The sequence below is a fragment of the Artemia sp. Qi Xiang Cuo genome, chromosome 2 (assembly GCF_049724085.1).
Source record: "Artemia sp. Qi Xiang Cuo chromosome 2, ASM4972408v1, whole genome shotgun sequence".
In the NCBI taxonomy this organism is placed as follows: domain Eukaryota; kingdom Metazoa; phylum Arthropoda; class Branchiopoda; order Anostraca; family Artemiidae; genus Artemia; species Artemia sp. Qi Xiang Cuo.
Window position 1 is genome coordinate 32,262,442 of NC_142795.1, and position 21,094 is coordinate 32,283,535.

The 21,094-nt window shown below is 32.8% G+C and overlaps 2 protein-coding genes across 3 annotated transcripts in view; one reads left to right on the forward strand and one right to left on the reverse strand.

Annotated features, from left to right (window-relative positions):
• Positions 1-21,094, reverse strand: part of TM9SF3 (transmembrane 9 superfamily protein member 3) — a 696,120-nt gene that overhangs the window by 391,996 nt on the left and 283,030 nt on the right. The window lies entirely within an intron of this gene.
• LOC148955150 (dynein beta chain, ciliary-like) overlaps positions 1-21,094 on the forward strand; it is a 54,093-nt gene that overhangs the window by 19,893 nt on the left and 13,106 nt on the right. For both annotated transcript variants that reach the window (XM_089100576.1, XM_089100584.1), the window contains exon 4: positions 19,219-19,370. In XM_089100576.1, coding sequence (XP_088956702.1) covers positions 19,219-19,370 — 152 coding nt within the window. The remainder of the gene's footprint in view (positions 1-19,218; positions 19,371-21,094) is intronic.

The following is a 21,094-nucleotide window of genomic DNA, read 5'->3' on the forward strand; positions in this document are numbered from 1 at the left end:
TGTAAAATCTGAGCTAATAAGGATTTTTGACCGTAACCTCTAGTTTTTTTGTAAGAAAATTATGGAAAATACAATTCTCTGGTTCAAATGTGAAACTTAAGTCTATTTTTGGATCGAAAAATAAAACTATTTTCTTAAAATCTGAGCTAATAAGGGTTTTTGACCGTAAACTCTAGTTTTTTGTATGAAAATTATGGAAAATACAATTATCTAGTTCAAATGTGAAACTTAAGTCCAGTTTTGGATACTCATAATGATGAGGACTGATGGTTCTAATTCAATACTTTTTTCATAAAAAAAAATTATTCAACTTTTTTTTTTTGTACGTATCTTAAAATGACAAAATATGCTTACGGCTCTAACAATCGTGCTCTATGATTGGTCAGAGACACGATGTGGCTTTCCCACTGGTATTCTATGTCCGGTTATCGACACTACCTAGTCTATTGCATGTATTAAATCAGTATTTTTTACGCAGTTGAACAATAAACAAATAAGTCATATCTTAAAAAAAAGTTAAGATGGAGCATTTTGATAAAGTGTGTTCACATAACAAGGCTATTGTAGCATTGAATGCCAACAAGGAGAAGTATTTAAACTATGAAACAGGAACAAGTGGTAGCACTATTGGAAATGTATGCATGGATTGTCATGACAGTAAGGAATTAAATTTCTTTAGAATACCGAAAAAATTCAACTCTTATGTTGGTGGTTATGCGAGATTGAGATCTCCATAGATGATTGTACTCAAAGAGAATGCCAACATAAAACTAATCGTTGATGATATACGAAAACTCCTTGCTACTGTTGCAAGTAACACATTAACTTCTGATACATACAATCAACAGCTTTTGGGTATTAGCATTCAATGGAAGATTAAAAAAATAAATGCCTGCTTTTCTGCTAATATCGTATGCCATATAATGTCTACGTGCCGAAACTGTTACCTGTGTAAAAATAATGTGATAATAGACAGTGAAATTGCCAGAAAAATAAAAAGGGCATTGTCAGAAATTATCACTATGGAATATAAACATGAATCGATGAAAAACAAAGCACCAGCAAACGTTACTGCCATTGATCAAACAGTCAATGAACCAAATAATATCAAAGACGAAAAGCATATTGAGCCTGTTGATGAGACGCCAGTAACAATTGGGGATGACTAAAAAGGGAATAATGATTATTCTACTAATTATGAAATAAGAGAAGACAATAACTACAAAATCAAGAGAGAGCATGGTGAACTGTTTTATGGAACAGATTCAATATGTCCAATGCTATTCATTGATATTAATAATGTATAGTAATATATTTTTGTATTCATATTCTACATTGCATTATTTCATTAAAAATATTACATTGTTATGTGTTCATTATTTTTAGAGTAAGCTAAGCTAGCATATCAAACGTTTAGAATCTCTATTAAAACATTGGAGATGTAAGAAAAGGAATTTGCATACATCTATTGTCAGACACATGGGATAACATTGACAAACTCTAGGTATCAGAATGAATAAATTTATTATCAACATCCTTTATCGGATATGTCGGATAAAATTAATAAAATATAAGTGTCAGAGTGAATAATTTTTTTTTTATCAACATCCTTTGTCAGATACATCAAATAAAATTGACAAAATCTAAATTTCAGAATGAATAAATGCTTTAACAACATCCTTTATCGGATATGTCGGATAAAATTGCGCGCACGTTTACGTGCGCGCAACGTGCGCGCACGTAACCTCGTCTAAATTAACCTTAAAAAATGAAATAAAGCTTAGTCGACTTTGCATGTCTCTCTCACTATGTATGCGCCGTCGCGGTGTACACTCCATGTCTTTCTTGTCAATTTTATCCTATATAGCCGACAAATGATGTTGATAATGCATTTAAAGGATGTTGATAAAGCATTTATTCACTCTTATACTTAGCTTTTGTAAATTGTATCCCAAGTATCCAAGAAAATGATATTGATATAGAATTTAATCACTCTGATACTTAGATTTTATCAATTTTTTGTGAAATATCCGACAAAGGAGGTTGATAATTAATTTATTCATTCTGACACTTAAATTTTTTCAATTTCATCCGATGTAACTGGCAAAGGATGTTGATAAAAAAAAACATTTACTCTAACACTTAGATTTTGTTAATTTTAATCTATGTATCCGAGAAAAGGATGTTGATGTAGAATTTAATCACTCTGATACTTAGATTTTGTCAATTTTAACCAACGAATCCGATGAAGGATGTTGTTAAAGCATTTATTCATTCTGATATTTAAATTTTGTCAATTTTTATTCGATGCATCTGAAAAAGGATGTTGATAAAAAAAAATTATTCCCTCTGATGCTTAGATTTTGTCAATTTTATCCGACCTATCCGACAAAGCGTCTTGATAGTGAATGTTTTACCTCTGATACTTAGATTCTTTCAATTTTATCCTATATATCTGGAAAAGGATGTTCATAAAAAAAATTATTCACTCTAACAATTATAGTTTGTCAGTTTCATAATATGTACCCTGGAAAAGGATTTTGATATAGAATTTAGTCACTCTAATACTTAGATTTTGTCAATTTTATCCAACATATCCGATAAAGGATATTGTTATAGCATTTATTCATTCTGAAAGTTAGATTTTGTCAATTTATCCGACATATCCGACAAAGGATGTTGATAATGAATTTATTCACTCTGATAGTTAGATTTTGTCAGTTTTATCCGATGTATCTGGCAAAGGATGTTGAAAAAAAATTTATTCACTCTAACACTTAGAATTTGTCAATTTTATCCTATGTATCTGAGAAAAGGATGTTGATATAGAATTTAGTCACTCTGATACTTAGATTTTGTCAATTTTATCCGACATATCCAATATAGAATATTGTTATAGCATTTATTCATTCTGAAATTTAGATTTTGTCTATTTTATCCGAGATATCCGACAAAGGATGTTGATAATGAATTTATTCATTCTAAAATTCAGATTTCGTCAATTTTATCCTATGTATCCGAGAAAAGGATGTTGATAAAAAAAAATTTATTCCCTCTAACACTTAGATTCTGTCAATTTTATCCTATGTATCCGAGAAAAGGTTGTTAATATAGAATTTGGTCACTCTGATACTTAGATATTGTTAATTTTATCCTACATATCCGATAAAGGATGTCGTTACATCATAAAGTCATTCTTATATTTAGATTTTTTTCATTTTATTTGATGTGTACCAAAAAAGATTCTTATAAAAAAAATTATTCAATCTGGCACTTATGGTTTGAAAGTTGAATTCGATATCTCCTTCGAAGGAGGATGATAAAATAAATTATTCCCTTAGATAATTTGATTTTGTCAATTTAATCTGACGTATACGACAAAGGATGTTGATAATGAATTTATTCATTCTGAAATTTATATTTTGTCAATTTTATCTGATGTATCTGCCAAGCGCTGTTGAAAGACGTATAGATTCACACTAACACTTAAAATTTGTTAATTTTATCCTATTTATCTGAAAAAAGGAAATTGATATAGAATTTAGTCACTTTGATAATTAGATTTTGTCAATTTTATCTGTCATATCAGAAAAGTATCTAAGAAAAGGATTTTGATAAAAAAAAATTATTCACTCTGTCACTTAGATTTTGTTAATTTTATCCGAAATATCCGATAAAGGATGTTGTTAAAGCATTTATTTATATTGAAATTTAGATTTTGTCAATTTTATTTGATGTATCTGACAAAGGATGTTGATAATAAAAAAAATTATTCACTCTGGCACTTATATTTTATCAATTTTATTCGATGTATCTGGCAAAGGATATTTTTATAGCATTTATTCATTCTGAAATTTCGATTTTGTCAATTTTATCCGGCATATCCGACAAAGGATGTTGGTAATTAATTTATTCATTCTGAAATTTAGATGTTGTCAATTTTATCCGATGTATCTGCCAAAGGATGTTGATAAAAAAAAAATTATTCACTATGACACTTAGAAATGTTATCCGAAATATCCAACAAAGAATGTTGATAATGCATTTATTTATTCTGAAATTTAGATTATGTCAATTTTATCCAACATATCCGATAAAGGATGTTGTTAAAGCAGTTATTCATTCTGAAATTTAGATTTTGTCAATTTTATTTGATTTATCTGACAAAGGATGTTGTTTAAAAAAAATATTCACTCTGATACTTAGATTTTGTAAATTTTATCCGACATATCCGACAAAGGATGTTGATAATGAATTTATTCATTCTGAAATTTAGATTTTGTCAATTTTATCCGATGTATCTGCCAAAGGATGTAGATAAAAAAATTTATTCAATCTAAGGCTTTGAATTTGTCAATTTCATCTTATGTATCTGAGAAAAGGATGTTGATATAGAATTTAGTCACTCTGATACTTAGATTATGTAAATTTTATCCAACGTATCCGGTAAAGGGTGTTGTTAAAGCATTTATTAATTCTGAAATTTAGATTTTGTCAATTTTATTTGATGTATCTGACAAAGGATGTTGATAAAAAAAAAATTATTCACTCTGACACTTATATTTATCAATTTTATCCGACATATCCAATGACGGATGTTAATAATGAATTTATTCATTCTGATACCTAGATTTTGTCAATGTTATCCCATGTGTCTGACAATAGATGTATGCAAATTCCTTTTCTTACATCTCCAATGTTTTAATAGAGATTCTAAACGTTTGATATGCTAGCTTAGCTTACTCTAAAAATAATAAACACATAACAATGTTATATTTTTAATGAAATAATACTATGTAGAATATTAATATAAAAATATATTATGATACATTATTAATATCAATGATTAACTTTGGACATTTTGAATCTGTTCCATAAAATAGATCACCATGTTCTCTCTTGATATTGTAGCTATTTTCTTCTCTTAGTTAGTAATTAGTAGAATAATCATTATTCCATTTTGAGTCATACACAATTTTTACTGGTGTCTCATCAACAGGCTGAATATGCTTTTCGTCTTTGATATTATTTGGTTCATTGACTGTTTGATCAATGGCAGTAACGTTTGCTGGTGCTTTTTTTTCATCGATTCATCTTTATATTCCATAGTGATATTTTCTGACAATGCCCTTTTTATTTTTCTGGAAATTTCACTGTCTATTATCACATTATTTTTACACAGGTAACAGTTTCGGTACGTAGACAAGATATGGTTTACGATATTAGTAGAAGAGTAGGCCTTTCTTTTATTGACCTTCTGTTGAATCCTAATACCCGAAAGCTGACGATTGGATATATCAGTAGGTAATGTGTTGCCTGCAACAGTAGCAAGGAGTTTTCTTCTATCATCAACGATTATTTTTATGTTGGCATTCTCTTTGAGTACAATCATCTCTGAAGATCTCAATCTCGCATAACCACCAATATAAGAGTTGAATTTTTTCGGTATTCTAAAGAAATTTAATTCCTTACTGTCATGACAATGCATGCATACATTTCCAATAGTGCTACCGCTTGTACGTGTTTCATAGTTTAAAAACTTCTCCTTGTCGGAATTCAATGCTACAATAACCTTGTTATGTAAACACATTTTATTCAAATGCTCCATCTCCACTTTTTTTAAGATATGACTCGTTTTTTTATTGTACCATTGTTTAAAAAATGTTCCTTTGTGACTTAGAGTGGACTAGGCAGTTCTAATAACCGGTCCTACTAAATGAATGAGATAGCAACATGTCGTCTCAGAGTTACCATAGATTATGATTGATAGAGTTATACGCATATTTTTTTATTTATAAGTACGTACAAAAAAAATAAAAATTAAATAAAGTTGAATAATTTCTTTTTATGAAAAAAATATTGAATTAGAACCATCAGTCCTCATCATTATGAGTATCCAAAACTGGACTTAAGTTTCACATTTGAACTAGATAATTGTATTTTCCATAGTTTTCATACAAGAAACTAGAGTTTACAGTCAATAACCCTTATTAGCTCAGATTTTACGGAAATAGTTTTATTTTTTGATCCAAAAATAGACTTAACTTTCACATTTGAACCAGAGAATTGTATTTTCCATAATTTTCTTACAAAAAAAACTAGAGTTTACGGTCAAAATCCCTTATTAGCTCAGATTTTACAGAAATACTTCATTTTTCGATCCATAACTGGACTTAAGTTTCACACTTGAAGCAGAGAATTGTATTTTCCATAATTTTCTTACAAGAAACTAGAGTTTACAGTCAAAAACCCTTATTAGCTCAGATTTTACGGAAATAGTTCTCACCAATCAAGTTATCAAAAAAATATTTGAATATATTAAGTTATAGGCAATACTGGTTTAGAAAAACTAGAATAGTAATTTAAGTTTGTTTCATCTGATTCGAAGACATGTAAAAAAAAGTTGAAAAAAATATATCATGTTAAAAAAAAAAAGTTGGGGGAGGGGGCAAAAAGTTGGAGGGAGGGGGCGACCCTCGAGTTTGGGGATAAGGGACCTTTGGGGAGTTGATGTCTCGGCTGGTTAGAGTCGTTGGTGCTTATTATCCTTTATGGTTCGTACTCGAATACACCTTACTACTTGATTTGCAAGGATTTCTAAGGTTTGTTCTGAATTTCATTATTAAAATTCTTTTCTTACCATCTACATCTTTCTTAGTATCAACTTTTTAGTGTACTAAAACGTTAGACCCTATTTTAAATTGACAATACTGTTCAAACATCACTTGTGTATTATACAGACCACATCGGATAGGTAAAGCTAGGTCAACTCACAGTGTCATTCTATCGTCGTTATCCATTTCATAGACTGATGTTGTTCAAATTTATAACAAATTACCTGAGTTAACAACCCTTCGGGGTTACCTTAACTGCTAATCAGTTTAATCCTTTTTTCTCCACCTTCATACAATCCAATCACTAATTAGAATCATTCACCTCTATTATTCAAAACATTAATTAATATCGTTCATAGTGTCCAATTTGCGAATTCCTTATCCCTTTTTGCAAAAATGTCAATCAAAACAATTCCTAAATACGCAATTTGACAATCTCTAGTTTTCGATTTAAAAAAAAACAAAAACAAACAAAAACAAAAAAGTAAAGTGTAATACTCACTCTCTTTGAAAAACCGAATCAGACTATACCCATCAAACCAGCCTATACCCACCAAACCAGACTATACCCACCAAACCAGACTATACCCACCAAACCAGAGTATACCCACAAAACAACACTATACCCACAAAAACATACTATATCAACCAATCAATACTTTACACTCTAAAACTGACTATTCCCACCCAACCAGACTATATCCTCCAGAAACCTGTCTGGTTGGCCTTGGTAAGTCAATAACCCAACTAGAACAAGATGGACTAGAAGTATACACCATGTGAGGGAGTTCTGAATCTCTTTGAATAGGTGTAGAGGCGTACGCAAATAACATGAGATTCCTAGGGGCGCACGCAAAGTATATACATTGATTACTACTATGAAAAAAAAAATTGGAAAACTCACAGTCCATTGGCATGCAATATAATCTGCGTAACTAAGACTTTCTGCTGTATAAGGCCCTCTCTTCATTATGGCTTTTTCAGGCGAAGTCGGCCGAACCAAAAACAATTTTTTGTTCATCAAGAAACAAATGCTCCTGAAAAAAGCCATTTCAAATGCGCTGTATTGCGTTCTAATGCGCTGTAATGTTTTTGTAATGTGTAAAGTAATGTTTTTCGTAAATATTAGCAAAGTTAAATAAGTTTGGAACTACATATGGTATACAAAAAGAAATTAAATAATATAAACAAAGGGAAAAAATTTTAATTAAGACAGCGAAAAAAATATCATGGTTGCAACGAAAGTAACCGGATATAAACCTATAGTAACTGGAATTCTAAAAACGTCTTTTGAAAAAAAAGCTGTCTTGCGAGAAAGAACCCCATTTAAAGCTGACTCAGGAATGGTAACCAATATTTTGGTTAATTTCAATAGTAAACATCTATTGCGGAAACAAATTTAAGGGAATTTCGAAAAAAAAAAATCAGAAACTACCTCGAAAACAATATCGAGTTTCCTCAGTAAGTTTCATAAACTGTCTGCTGATTAGCAGAACTATCAGGTGATTGCAATATCGCAGAGAGGTGTTTAATGATTCAATTCAATGCTCTTGATCTACGTGATTTTTTTTATATCTCTTGACCACGCCATTGTAAAAGTACCACATGGCACTGTTGGGTGCCATTTCTGGAGTTGCAGGACTGGGAACCATAAAAAGGATACCATAATAATCGTCATAGTTGAATACCCTGGACTGGAGATTTATAACTCCCCTTCTTGAATACTACTCCTCCCCACCCGCTTAGTAAGTGGAAACTAAAAACAAGTTGTAAAAAAAAACTGTCAAATGACAGAAAAAAAATTATTTTGGAATAACATCTGTTATTTATGCTTATCTTCAAAGTTAAAATGAATTGCAAAAAACTATTTTAAAGAAATTTCGAAAAGAGCTTGAAACACTGATGTGTCTCTTTTTTCTTTCCATTTTTCGAGCACTAAAGAAGTCCTAGAAAACTGTCTAAGAACTCATTTGAAAACTAATATTTCGATCTATGTGCTTAGTATAACTTTTTTCTGAACAGCGCCATTGTAAGGCGGCATATGGGACCAAATAAACGGACTTTTTGTGGCGTGTCTTATTAAAATCTCCATGGTCAAAAATTCTTAACTGGATGCTTAAAACTCCCTCTTGTATGCTCACCCTCGCAGTCCCCTTAGTTAGTAAACATAAAAAAAAATAGTTCATAAAAAAACTGCTTAGGGAAAAATTGCTTTCATTTAAATTCAAAACTTATTCAGAAATTATGGTAGATACTATTTATGTTTATCCTTTTAGTAAAGATAAAGTACTGAAACATATTTTAGGGAATTAAAAAAAAGATCTTGACATCCTATATGCCTACTTTTTTCTTCTTCTTTTTTCTCGAGCGCTAGTGGGGCACTGGGATGTCGTAAGAGCGTTGAAATTTGTAACCATGCGAAGTTTTCGTAATTAGGATTCTACTTTCCCCAACCCGTCAAAGTCACTTAGTCACTAGTTTTTACGTCACTCGCACGTCTGTCATTTATGGTAGGGGCAGAGAACTGTCCCTGCCCTTGGAGAATTATCTTGTTTAAATATTGCATTCTTCACAATTATTGTATATTAATGATCAGTTTCTATAAAATATTAAAGTCCAAAAAGCAAAAACAATGAAAGTATATTTCGTATAGGACAAAACCAAAACTCATGTTGACATCTTAGTTTCTTCGCCTAAGGTAAATAAAGATCTTTTTGTAGGGTTTAGTGTGTATGTTTTTAAAACCTATAAACGAACAGAAATTAATATAACAAACCTTAACTTTTCTGTGATTAACGTAAAGAGCGAAGTTGATATAAACTGAAGTGGTTCATATTTCCCTATATTTGTATTTATATTTGTACATTATTTGTAATTCTGAAAAACTACCATTTTCCTGAGAAATGAGCTTGCTTGGGTTTTTTTTAGAGGCTTAAAATTGTATTTTAAAATTTATTTATTTCATGGCCAGTGAAAGACTATTGAGAGCCTTATAAATTAGTGCTTTATTTTCTGCAGGCTATATAAGGACTTTTCTGCTCCTAATCGTGTTTTATTGCCTCAGTTTGTGTTTTCAGTAAAGCCTTAGGTTTTCAGAATTCTACAAACACAGGGAAACATCACGAATTTATTTATATGAACCAGTTTTGTAGATATATATTACATGACTGCTAAGAAATAATTCTTGTTCGTTTGAAGTTTCAACTTTGCTCTTAACTTAACTCAGAAAAACCTCATTTTTCAAGATTAATAATAACGAAAGCCTAGAAGTATCGGTCTCACGTCTAAAATCCATTAGCAACGGGGAAAGAAGAAAAACTAGACTTTACAGTTAAGACATGCAAGAAAATGATATAAACGTCTAAAAAAAATATACTATACAACCTTAAGAAAAAAGAAAAAAAACAAGGAAATCATCTGAAAATCTGAAAAACTATTGTTGTTCCAGACAAAGATGAATTTGGTGACAAAAACGCAATGACAATAGCAATGCCGCATATTGGTTTCCAGTTCTCAAATCTCCAAACCTTTCTAATACAGAGTGTTCCAAATCTCGTGTCACCTGTGATGTCAGTTCTGATTCATGGGCACGCCGAGGGAGAAGGGTGAAAAATAATCCTCAGGATATCATCGGAAAGGGAGCAGAGTAGGAAAAAATCATGGAAGCATAACAAAAGTTTAAAAAAGATTGTGCGTGCGCCCATGGTTGGCTGCCTACCGGTAGGATTTGACCCTTAAAAGGGGCAATATAAGTTCTAATTTGTGATTGAATGACTCCTTCCTGACTTTCCACAATCATTTTTCTATATGACGGAGCCAGAATAAAAAATCAAATCGTTCATGGTAATCAACGGTAAGTAAAGGGCGACAAAGGTATAAGCTCAGCAAGTCTGTATACCCATGAGCCGATATCTGAAGGCACTATAAAAACAAAGGTATAATTTGTCTATAACATTATAATTTTGTCTATAACAAAAATATAAAAACTAAAATTTTAATAACATTACATTAAAGAATCAGCCTTTTGTGGTGATTCTAAACATGCAAAATTCTCGAGTCTGAAATTAAACACAAAAATTTATTGCTATATAAGAAAATTCGCATAATTTTAGAAACAGAAGGAAAACACCGTAAAAAGGGGGCAATCTTGATGATAATATAGCATCAAGCTCAGCAAGTCTGTGTACCCATGAGCCGATATCTGAAGGCACTATAAAAACAAAGGTATAATTTTGTATTTCCCACAGAACATGTACGTGTTTATTTGGGTTTTATTAGTAATATTGTTTGTTTTTTTTTCCCATAAGGCTTTCATCCGGAAAACCACTTGAAATTTGTCTAGAAATTATAATCTGTATGTCGTGCCAAATCCAACAAATTTACCGAACTCATTAAATTAAATGAACTTGATTATTAATCCAAGTGTGAAAATTTGGTCAATTTATCCTTTACCCATCCAAATCCATTCTCTTCCAATAATTCAAGATTCTACATATTTCTCGTCATTTTATTTCGGGAGTCTGTGGGTTTGATAGGTGTATTTTTGATCATGTTGACCTGTGTTCTGTTTTATCTTATATTGATAAGTCGTGTAATTTTTCTCACTCACCATCTGGGTTGGAGGGTAGGTTTAAAAACCAACCTTTTTAGGGCGGTGCCGAAAGTATTCACGACCCCCTCTTCCCCTAGATCGTCTTCCATTCAACTTTCAGCCTTATCCCCCTGCATACCCGATGCAGAGCAGTATACCCCAGGAATCCATCCTTTGAAACATTCCTCCACCCCAAGTACTTACGTGTGTTCAATCAACCCAACCCCCCAAATTACTTTACTCAATTCAGACCATCCCCAAACCCCCCTCACTCATATTCCTCCCAAAAAATCCACTTCCTTTTGACTCCGTTTCACTCCGTGCGTCCATGAAAATACCGACTGGTTCAGGACTCCACTCGTTATTTGCCGAAACAAACCTGACCCCTTCCCTCTCAGACACCCTCCACCGTACTTCCCTCTCCCAGCATCATCTTGCCTTCCGATCCCCCAATGTAAAGAACACTCCCAATTTGACTTATTCCCAGATCACCAGGAGACCTTTCCCCCTTCCCTTGCACTTTATCCCCCCTGGCTACCCTACCTATGTGACTCCAGTGTTACCACCGTATTATGTCCCTCCACAATATTATCGGACAAGAGTGACCCAGGTTTAAAAGATGTGGCCCCTTTCTTCCAACCCCTCTTAGCTCCCACCCACCCAGGAGTCCTTACTTCTCTATATCAAAGTCACATATCACCAGCCTCAAGAGTTGTAGTCCCTACTCCAAACATGTAAATAATGCTAAGAACCCATCCCTTAACCCCAGCCCCAATTTGAAAAAATATCTCGTTATGCTAATCGGTTCAAGTTTCCTAAGTTCCTACTTACCAATGCCGAGAGCCTAGACTTCGAAAAACTAACCAAACTCGAGGGTATCACTTAAATTCAGAATATTAATGTCATAGCTGTAACAGAGGTTCAGGCACGAAACCCTGAATTCCTTAAAATAAAAATTACTCCAAGTTCATTAAGCTTCACCCTTACGACCACGCTCTCGGAAAAAGGTGGGAGGTATATTGTTCTTTGCTCAAAATAACCTTCAGCCGAAACTCATTTCCACTCCTAACCTTTCCGAGTATGATAAAATCCTCTGACTTAGCCTAAAATCTAAGGTTCTCCCCCGTCCTTTTAATATAGCAGCAGTTTTTTTATTATTTCCTAAACCAAAATATCGACCAAAAACGTAAATTTTGACAGCAATTTCAGACTAGTGCTGACTTCGTTTAATCCAAGTATCCAAATGCTGGTATCTTTTTACTAGGTGATGCAAATGACCCCAAGATGTACTCTATTTGTTCCTGTCTTCATATCAAACAATTGGTTAAAATTCCGGCAACAAGAGGAAATACGTCCCTTGATGTCATTTTTTGCAATATTAATAAGTTTTACAGTCCTCCCCAGCCCTGCCTCCATTAGGTCGTAGTTACCATTACTGTCTCCTTTTATCCCCTTCCTCGTCATTCCTACACTCGTTCACAACCACAAGCGGATCTTACCGTTTCCTCAGTTATTCTGATCTTTTTTCTTTTGGCTCTTGGTTGTCTAAGGAATGTTGGTCCAAATAATCTAAATAATTTAAATAATCTTGATGACAAAATCCTTACTTTCCACAAAAAACTGAATGACAATTATATGGCTCATTTTCCCGAAAAAAAAAGTTAAGAAAATGCTCTAATGATAAACCCTACATAAATGATCATAGTGAAATGTTAATCTAGAAAAAATTGAACTTATTCAAAAGAGGTAAACGCAAATAATAGAGGAAGCAAATAATTTAAGAAATTTTTTTTAACAAATTATAAAATATGCCAGAACTTACTAAAAAAATAAAGTTAAAGGCCTATGCCAGTATAAACCCGAAGATCGGTATTCCCAAATCAAAATACTTGCCGGCAAGAGACCCGAGCCACTAAACTTTAATTTAGATGAACCTCCAAAGACAACAGCAAATAATCTGAACGAGTTCCTTGCTTCATTTGTCCAAAGCCTCCCTCTCCTATCCTATGTAACTCCTAGTGTTGCAACCCCCTTTAATTTCCCTAACATTTTCCCTTTTGACGTGGTAAAAAATAGAAGAATTAAAAAAATCAAGCACTTGCTCACTGGATATTCCTGTCCCACTTATTAAAGCCTTCAACGATTACCTCTCAAAGCCCCTTTCTATTCTTTTCAATTAATGCACCCAATCTGGACTGTACCCTTCCCTTTGGAAATAAGGTTTCATAACTCCAATAAAAAAAAAAAAACGGTAAGCCTGGCTTTGATGGCATTCGTACTATATCTATGACTTTTATTTTTTCAAAATTATATGAAAGCTTTCTTACGGACTGGCTCAGGGACCAAGTCCATCCCCTCGTTGATCCTATGCAGTTTGGAAATCTTAAATCTACATCAACCTCACATTACCTTATCTACCTCTTCGAATCCATGGGGACACTGCTTGAGAGACCAAACACCTGGCTAAACCTAATTTCTGTTGACCTACAAAAGGCTTTCGACCTGGTTAAACATAATATCTTGATAGGAAAACTTATCGAAGAATTCCAGGTCGAAACATTTTTGGTCAAGCTCGTTGCCTCATTTCTTTCAAACAGATCACAGGCAGTCAAATATCAAGATTGCTATTCCTGCCACCCTCCTATTCACAATGGTATTCCCCAAGGTACTATTCTTGGTCCCCTCCTGTTTTCCGGCATGATCAAGAACCTTTCAATGAATAACGCTGACAGGTAGAAATTTGTCGATGATCTAACAGTTGTAGAGACGTGTTATAAAAATATTTATAGCAATCCAATTGGTATCCTCAAGGAAACTACAGGCGAGGCTTCTGCTCTTGATATGACGGTTAATCCTTGTAAATCCAATCTGTCAGTTTCCTCAAGTCCCCTCCTCTTTTTCTTCATCCTATTCATCCTGAGATTTCAGCTACTTCCTTTAAACTCCTAAGTGTTACCATAACTTCTGATTTGAAGTGGGACACCCATGTAAATAACATCCTCCGTCAAGCAAACTTGTCACTTTCTCTTCTGAAATTTCTGAATACATTTATTTGCCCCCATCTCACTTACTAAAGGTATATTTTTCTTTTGTACGTCCTTTGGTCGAGTATGCTTGTCCTGTCTCGCATCCGGGCCTCTAAATTGAAGCCACCAAAAAATCGAAAATATTCAAAAAAGAGCCCTGAGGATTATTCATAAGGAAGACAAGATCCCATATTCATACCTCCTTAAAACTTTAAAACTTGATACCCTCGAGTCCAGAAAAAAAAATTGTACCTCCGTTTCGGGAAGTCAGCACAAATAAATCCACGTACTCAAAACCTCTTTCCTAGCCGCCACTCACCCATAAGAAATCGCCACCCCCGTATAGTATCCCAACCCGTCCCCATCCCTTCTGCCATACCCTTTTCTGCCTCACGTTATAAAAGAAAACTTTTATTCTCTTTTTTACAAATAAAATCAACCAAAATCATGACCCGTAATTTTGCCAAAAAGTTAAATTGTTTTGTATACATTATTTTTTTTATTTTTGAAAATTTGTTTATTTTATTTGTTATTCTTTTTATCTTTTTATATTATGACCTATAAAATGTTTTATAATTATGACCTATATTTATGACTTGTATTTTGTATTATCTGACTGTTACCTGTTGTGTTTCGTTAAAGTGGTATGTTGTTATTTTATTATTTTGTTATTGTTTTTTTTTTACTAAGAAATGCAAATTCGGCCCACTAGAATTTGTGATAGTCTTTTTTCCAATAAATATCTATATTCAATATCCAAAGACTTGAAAAGAATTCAAAGAAAAGGGCTCTTTCACCTTAGAGCACTGGGATATTCTAATATCATGTAAGTTATTAGGTGATTATAATCCCCATCTACATTTTTTTTCCCCCAATCACCCAATTCTTGCTCTTCTTCTCTCTGTTTTTGAGAAGTGTCTATATTTGCAGTTTTTGTTGGTTTCTTTTGGTTTGCGTTTCACGGAGCCCCTGTTTAACTGAACCTGTTCCGCTAATTCTATTTAACTGAACCGTCGTTCACCTGAACCCCCGTTTAATTTACTCAGCATCTTATTCATCCTCCGTGTACCTTAACCCCCTTTTAAGTAAATCCCCATTAAACTCAACCCCCGTGTAACTTAAACCCCGTGTAACTCAACCCCCTTTGATCTCTGCCCCTTTTAACTCAACCTCCGTGCAATTCCACCGACATTTAACTCAACCTCCGTTTGACTCAACCCCGTTTAACCCTACTCCTTTTAACTCAAACTCCGTTTAGGTGATCGAGTCTTACTTAATCTAAGGGTTGAATTGCATGGGGGTTAAGTTTACCATGATTTGAGTTAAATGAGAGTTGAATTACACTGGGGTTGAGGTGTGTGGGGGTAGAGTTGATCGGGGTTGTGCTGCACAGAGGTTCGTTAAATGAGAAGTGAGATGCAAGGCGGTACCCAGGGGAGATCCATCCCCCCCCCCCGAAACGTTTGTCTGACTCATAAAAACGTACCAAAAAGTGATATAAACACGTTTATTATGCGTTGTTTGAGGTTTTTGTGTAAGCCCCCCCCCCCTCCAAAAAATCTTTGAATAACCCCCCTCCCCGGAAAAAATCCTAGGTGTGACCTTGGTGAGTTTCTTGGGGGTTAAGTTAATTGAGATTGAGTTAAGCGGGGGTTGAGTTGCATGGCAACTGTTTCTTTCTTATGATAACGAAGACGCATTAAGTTGTACCTCTGAGGGTACCTTAACATCTGATAATATGTGTAAGTTGTACTATGTTAATTCAAATAAAACATGTTTTAAGTCTTAGTCTAGTAAGTATTATCATGCTAAATACTACACTCGCTCTTATCACATCTCTTATAAAGGGGTTTAATTTAAAGTTTTTCCTAAAATCACTATATTCAATATAATGGCTCTGCTATCAAACAGTGTAACTGCAATTAGATGTTTTATATATACTCTTTAAAATGTCGAAGTTTTGTTAACATGAAGCTTTTTCTCTGCATAATTTTGCCTTTTTATGTTGAACCTTGTTTTAAGTTAGTCATTTTTCTTCTTCTTTGAGGCCAGTATCGCCACCAGTTACTAATTAGAGTTTTAAAAGGGGTTCATATATATATATATATATATATATATATATATATATATATATATATATATATATATATATATATATATATATATATATATATATATATATATATATATATAATATATATATATATATATATATATATATATATATATATATATATATATATATATATATATATATATATATATATATATATATATATATATATATATATATATATATATATATATATATATATATATATATATGTTATATATGTATATATAAAATGGCTCATAAATTAAAATGGTATTCACGTGATGGTAAGACAGCGAACCTTATTGATTATGTTATAGTAAACCGAAGACTGGCAGGATCAATACAAGATACTACGGTATATAGGAGTGCTGTTACTGATGTTAAAAGTAAATATCACCATCTAGCAGTGCCAAGGGGTAATTTAAAGCTGAAATATTGGAAGGGTAACTATCTCCCGGAAAGTTATGATGTTGGAAGGCACCAGGATGAGAATTTGAGATAAACTTTCCAGGAACAGTCGAATACTAAACTCGAGTGTTTAAAATTTGATAATGTGGAATATGGCTGGAATAATTTTAGAAAAATAATTTGGGAAGTTGCTGAAGGTCTTAGGGAAGAAAGCTAGAACTGCAGCTAAGAATATAAGTGAAAAAGCTTTATGTTTAATAGAAAGGAGAAAGGACTTATCTGAGTGATAGATCATATGAAAACAAAAGCAATGTAAAGAAAGTGTAGAAAGCATTAAAATATGAATTAAGGACGTGGGAAGTGGAGGTCGAGGATAAAACTGCTAAAGCCTTGGAAGTTGTAGCCGTACGGCAAAATAGTAACATATTGTTGAGGCATTCTCATTGACAAAGACTGAATAGTCAATCTAGAAATGTCCCAGGTAAAGACAGAAACGTGGCCCAAACTTGTGATAAGGAAAGGACTAAAGAGAGATGGGCCGAAGATGTTTTGAATTTGCTTAACCGAGATAAAGTTGCAGGAAAAGACATAGAGGAAAATGAAAACGTTTGCGATACCTTGAATGTGAAGGAAGGTTTATTTTGTGAGGAAGAATTAGTGATAATACTAAAAGGATTAAGAAATAATAAAGCTGCAGGTGCTGATAGGGTTGTAAATGAGTTTATTAAATATGGTGGCTCTGAGGTTAATAAGTACTGAATATTATGAACATGATTTTTGAAAAAGGGGATGTAAAACCTGAAAAAGGAGACGAAAACCTTTATTAAGCCACTTTATAAGAAAGGTGATAAAAGTGAGTATGGTAATTATCGAGGCATTAGTCTGGTCTCTGTAGGTAGTAAATTACTTAGTAATATGAAACTTTTTAGACTGAAAGTTGCCGTAGACAAAGTTTTAAGAAAAGAACAGTGCGGTTTTAGAAAAGGTAGAGGATGTGTCGACCAAATTTTCACTCTTAGACTAATAATTGAGAAATGCCTGAGTTGTCAAATACCTTTGGTCCTCAGTTTTATAGATTATGAGCAAGCGTTCGATTCTGTTGATAGAAGAGCTTTAGTAAAGGTTTTATCTTTGCATGGTATACCAGACAAATACATTAAAGTGATTAGGGCTATGTGAAAGATCCACTTCCTACATTTGATCACTTTGGTTACCAGTGGCTGAGATGTCTTCTGTCGTATAGTAGCGTTTGTTGCTTTTTGGGACCAGTGGATATTTAGAATGCGCCTTAAGCAAATGTTTTTGAACGCGAGGAGTTTCTTTTCAAGTATTTGATCTATGTGCCAAGTTTCAGAACCATAGAAAAGCGTTGAGAGGACGTTGATTTTGAACAGCCTCAGCTTGAGTCGGAGAGTACTTCTGGCTGTGCCAAATTTGAGACAGTTTCTTGAAAGATGTATTAGTCGGCCGATTCTTAACTTGACTTCTCGCTGAGACGACCCTGAATTGTGGATGGTACTTCCTAAGTACTTGAACTCTTGCTCTATCGTCTGGTTATTGCATCGTAGGTCGAGTTGAGATGCAGTGTTCGCCATACTTTTTGTTTTGTTGGTATTTATCTTAAGGACATAAGGTTCGGCAGCGTCCCTGACTTGGTTAAGCTAATGCTGGAGCTTTTATTTTGCACGACTCTAGGAGGCTGATATCGTCAACAAAATCAAGATCTCCGAGTCTCTTATTATCCAACTGGATCCCATGTCCATCGCAGGTTCGGAGAATATAACCAATGATAAGAATAAATAGCATTGGGGATAGCACATAGCCTTGTTCGAGTTTTTGCTTCGAGTTTTAAATGCAGCTTTGATTTGTCTAAGCTGCATTATATATATATATATATATATATATATATATATATATATATATATATATATATATATATATATATATATATATATATATATATATATATATATATATATATATATATATATATATATATATATATATATATATATATATATATATATATATATATATATATATATATATATATATATCTACATATATATATATATATATATATATATATATATATATATATATATATATATATATATATATATATATATATATATATATATATATATATATATATATATATATATATATATATATATATATATATATATATATATATATATATATATATATATATATATATATATATATATATATATATATATATATATATATATATATATATATATATATATATATATATATATATATATATATATATATATATATATATATATATATATATATATATATATATATATATATATATATATATATATATATATATATATATATATATATATATATATATATATATATATATATATATATATATATATATATATATATATATATATATATATATATATATATATATATATATATATATTATGTATTACATTTCAGGTTTTAGTAAGCATGGTAAAATGTGAAGAAATAGGTCCATGCTGGTCTTCAGCTGTGAAAGATGACATAATACAAGTATCAGAAGGAGCTGCAATTGAGTCTAATCGTATCGACAAAAGGTCGAAGGGTCGGACAATCCTCTCTGCCCGACAGTAAGTTTACTTTCATTGCTGCATTTTCAAATTTCAAAATTGATTGTTTGAAAGTATCTACACTATATTGAACTTTTACAGTAAAACTCAAATCCAAGGTTTAAATATCCTTATGTAACTACACTATCGATTTCAAATATGCTTATTGCGCGGTTTTATTCTGTCCTTGCAAGCACGGATACAAGAGGGAGGTGATGGGGGCGATCGTCCCTCCCCCAAACGAAAAATTTTAAGAATCCTACCTAAATTATATTGTTGAGTACTATATACGAGAAATATGGACTGAAAAATTGATCGTTTTCTGAAATAAAAACAATGAAACATATCAGCGCAATAATATTGTTCAAAGACGGTACGGTATGTGTTATAAACGCAAGACTGAAACGTTTCTGTGCTGTTAGGGAGAGCCCAAGAAAGTACAGAGCCAAGACAAGAAGGTTGGACAGTGACAGTGCTGTGGCCTATATAGACATGCAAAGGTTGGCATCACTTATCACTGTTCCTCAGAGACAGAAACACAGATGAAGAAATACGTCCAAGTGGAATAATTTTATTTCCATCACTGAACTTGACAGAGATCAAGACTACTTCACAAACGCTATAAATATTTGCCTCGTTGCTATCAGCCACACAACATTATACGAAGTTTCCTGACAATAGTGCCAATTCATCTGCCAGCAATCTAATGTCTGCCTCATTTGGTGGCACTGAAATAGCTTAGAGTTGTGAGGAAGATACCGGCTTGTCATCTATTATAAGAGTCGAGGTTGTATCTCTCTTTATGCCGAATGGCTTAGCACCCTTCTGTAAAGATATTTAAGAAGCATGTCCCGCGTCATACCAATCGGGAGTCAGAAATTTCGTTCCTCTATTTCTTCCACCTAGTCTATGTCAACAGTTACAAACTCTTGAGCCAGTTTGATTTTTTTTTTTTCCAAAATTTTTCTCTATGACCCAAAAGTACCGTAACAACATTAGAAATAACCCCCTCATCCTTAAACATCGTCATTTAAACAATGGGTGTTTTCTCGAACATTGTATTTTGAGAGAGGATATTTTTATATTTTTTGTCCTATTTCTATAGGAGCCTTTCACGTTGGCGTCCAGACAAATAGATTATCCATTCATCTTATATTGCAAATTTACAGACCGTGATGGTATCACAGAGCAATCGAAAATATTACAACTCACCAAATGCAACAGGCAACAAGTGTTTAACCTTCCCTTTGACTGGGGTCACCTCTGATTGGCCAACGGATATCGATGTTTAGTGGCAATCTCCCGTTGCGTTACTTCGATAGCAAACCGGCCGTGTCATACATGCACATCTTAAATATTTAACACGATCTCTGCCAGCAGATCGGCATTGCAAGTCGAAGATTCTATGGCACGAAATTTCTTCCTAGGTAACGCTCTTATGCTTTTTGTTCTTTTCACAGCAGAAAACGTATTTTACTAGACCCGTAAACAAATTACGAGTCCCCTTTTGTCTTGGTTATTCTACAAGTTTCTCCAAGGTTATAACGTTGTATTTTATTAAGAACTTTTTAAGATATAGGGTAATTTTCCTTCGTGCCCTTATTTCAATTGTTTTAAAACATAGAATTTAAGGGAGAAGTCTAATATATTCTCCTTATTTCACTATCCAGTTTTTAATAGACTCAGATTATTGAGACCTACCTCCAAAGTTAATATTTTTCCAAATTAAGTTCACTCATTTTGCC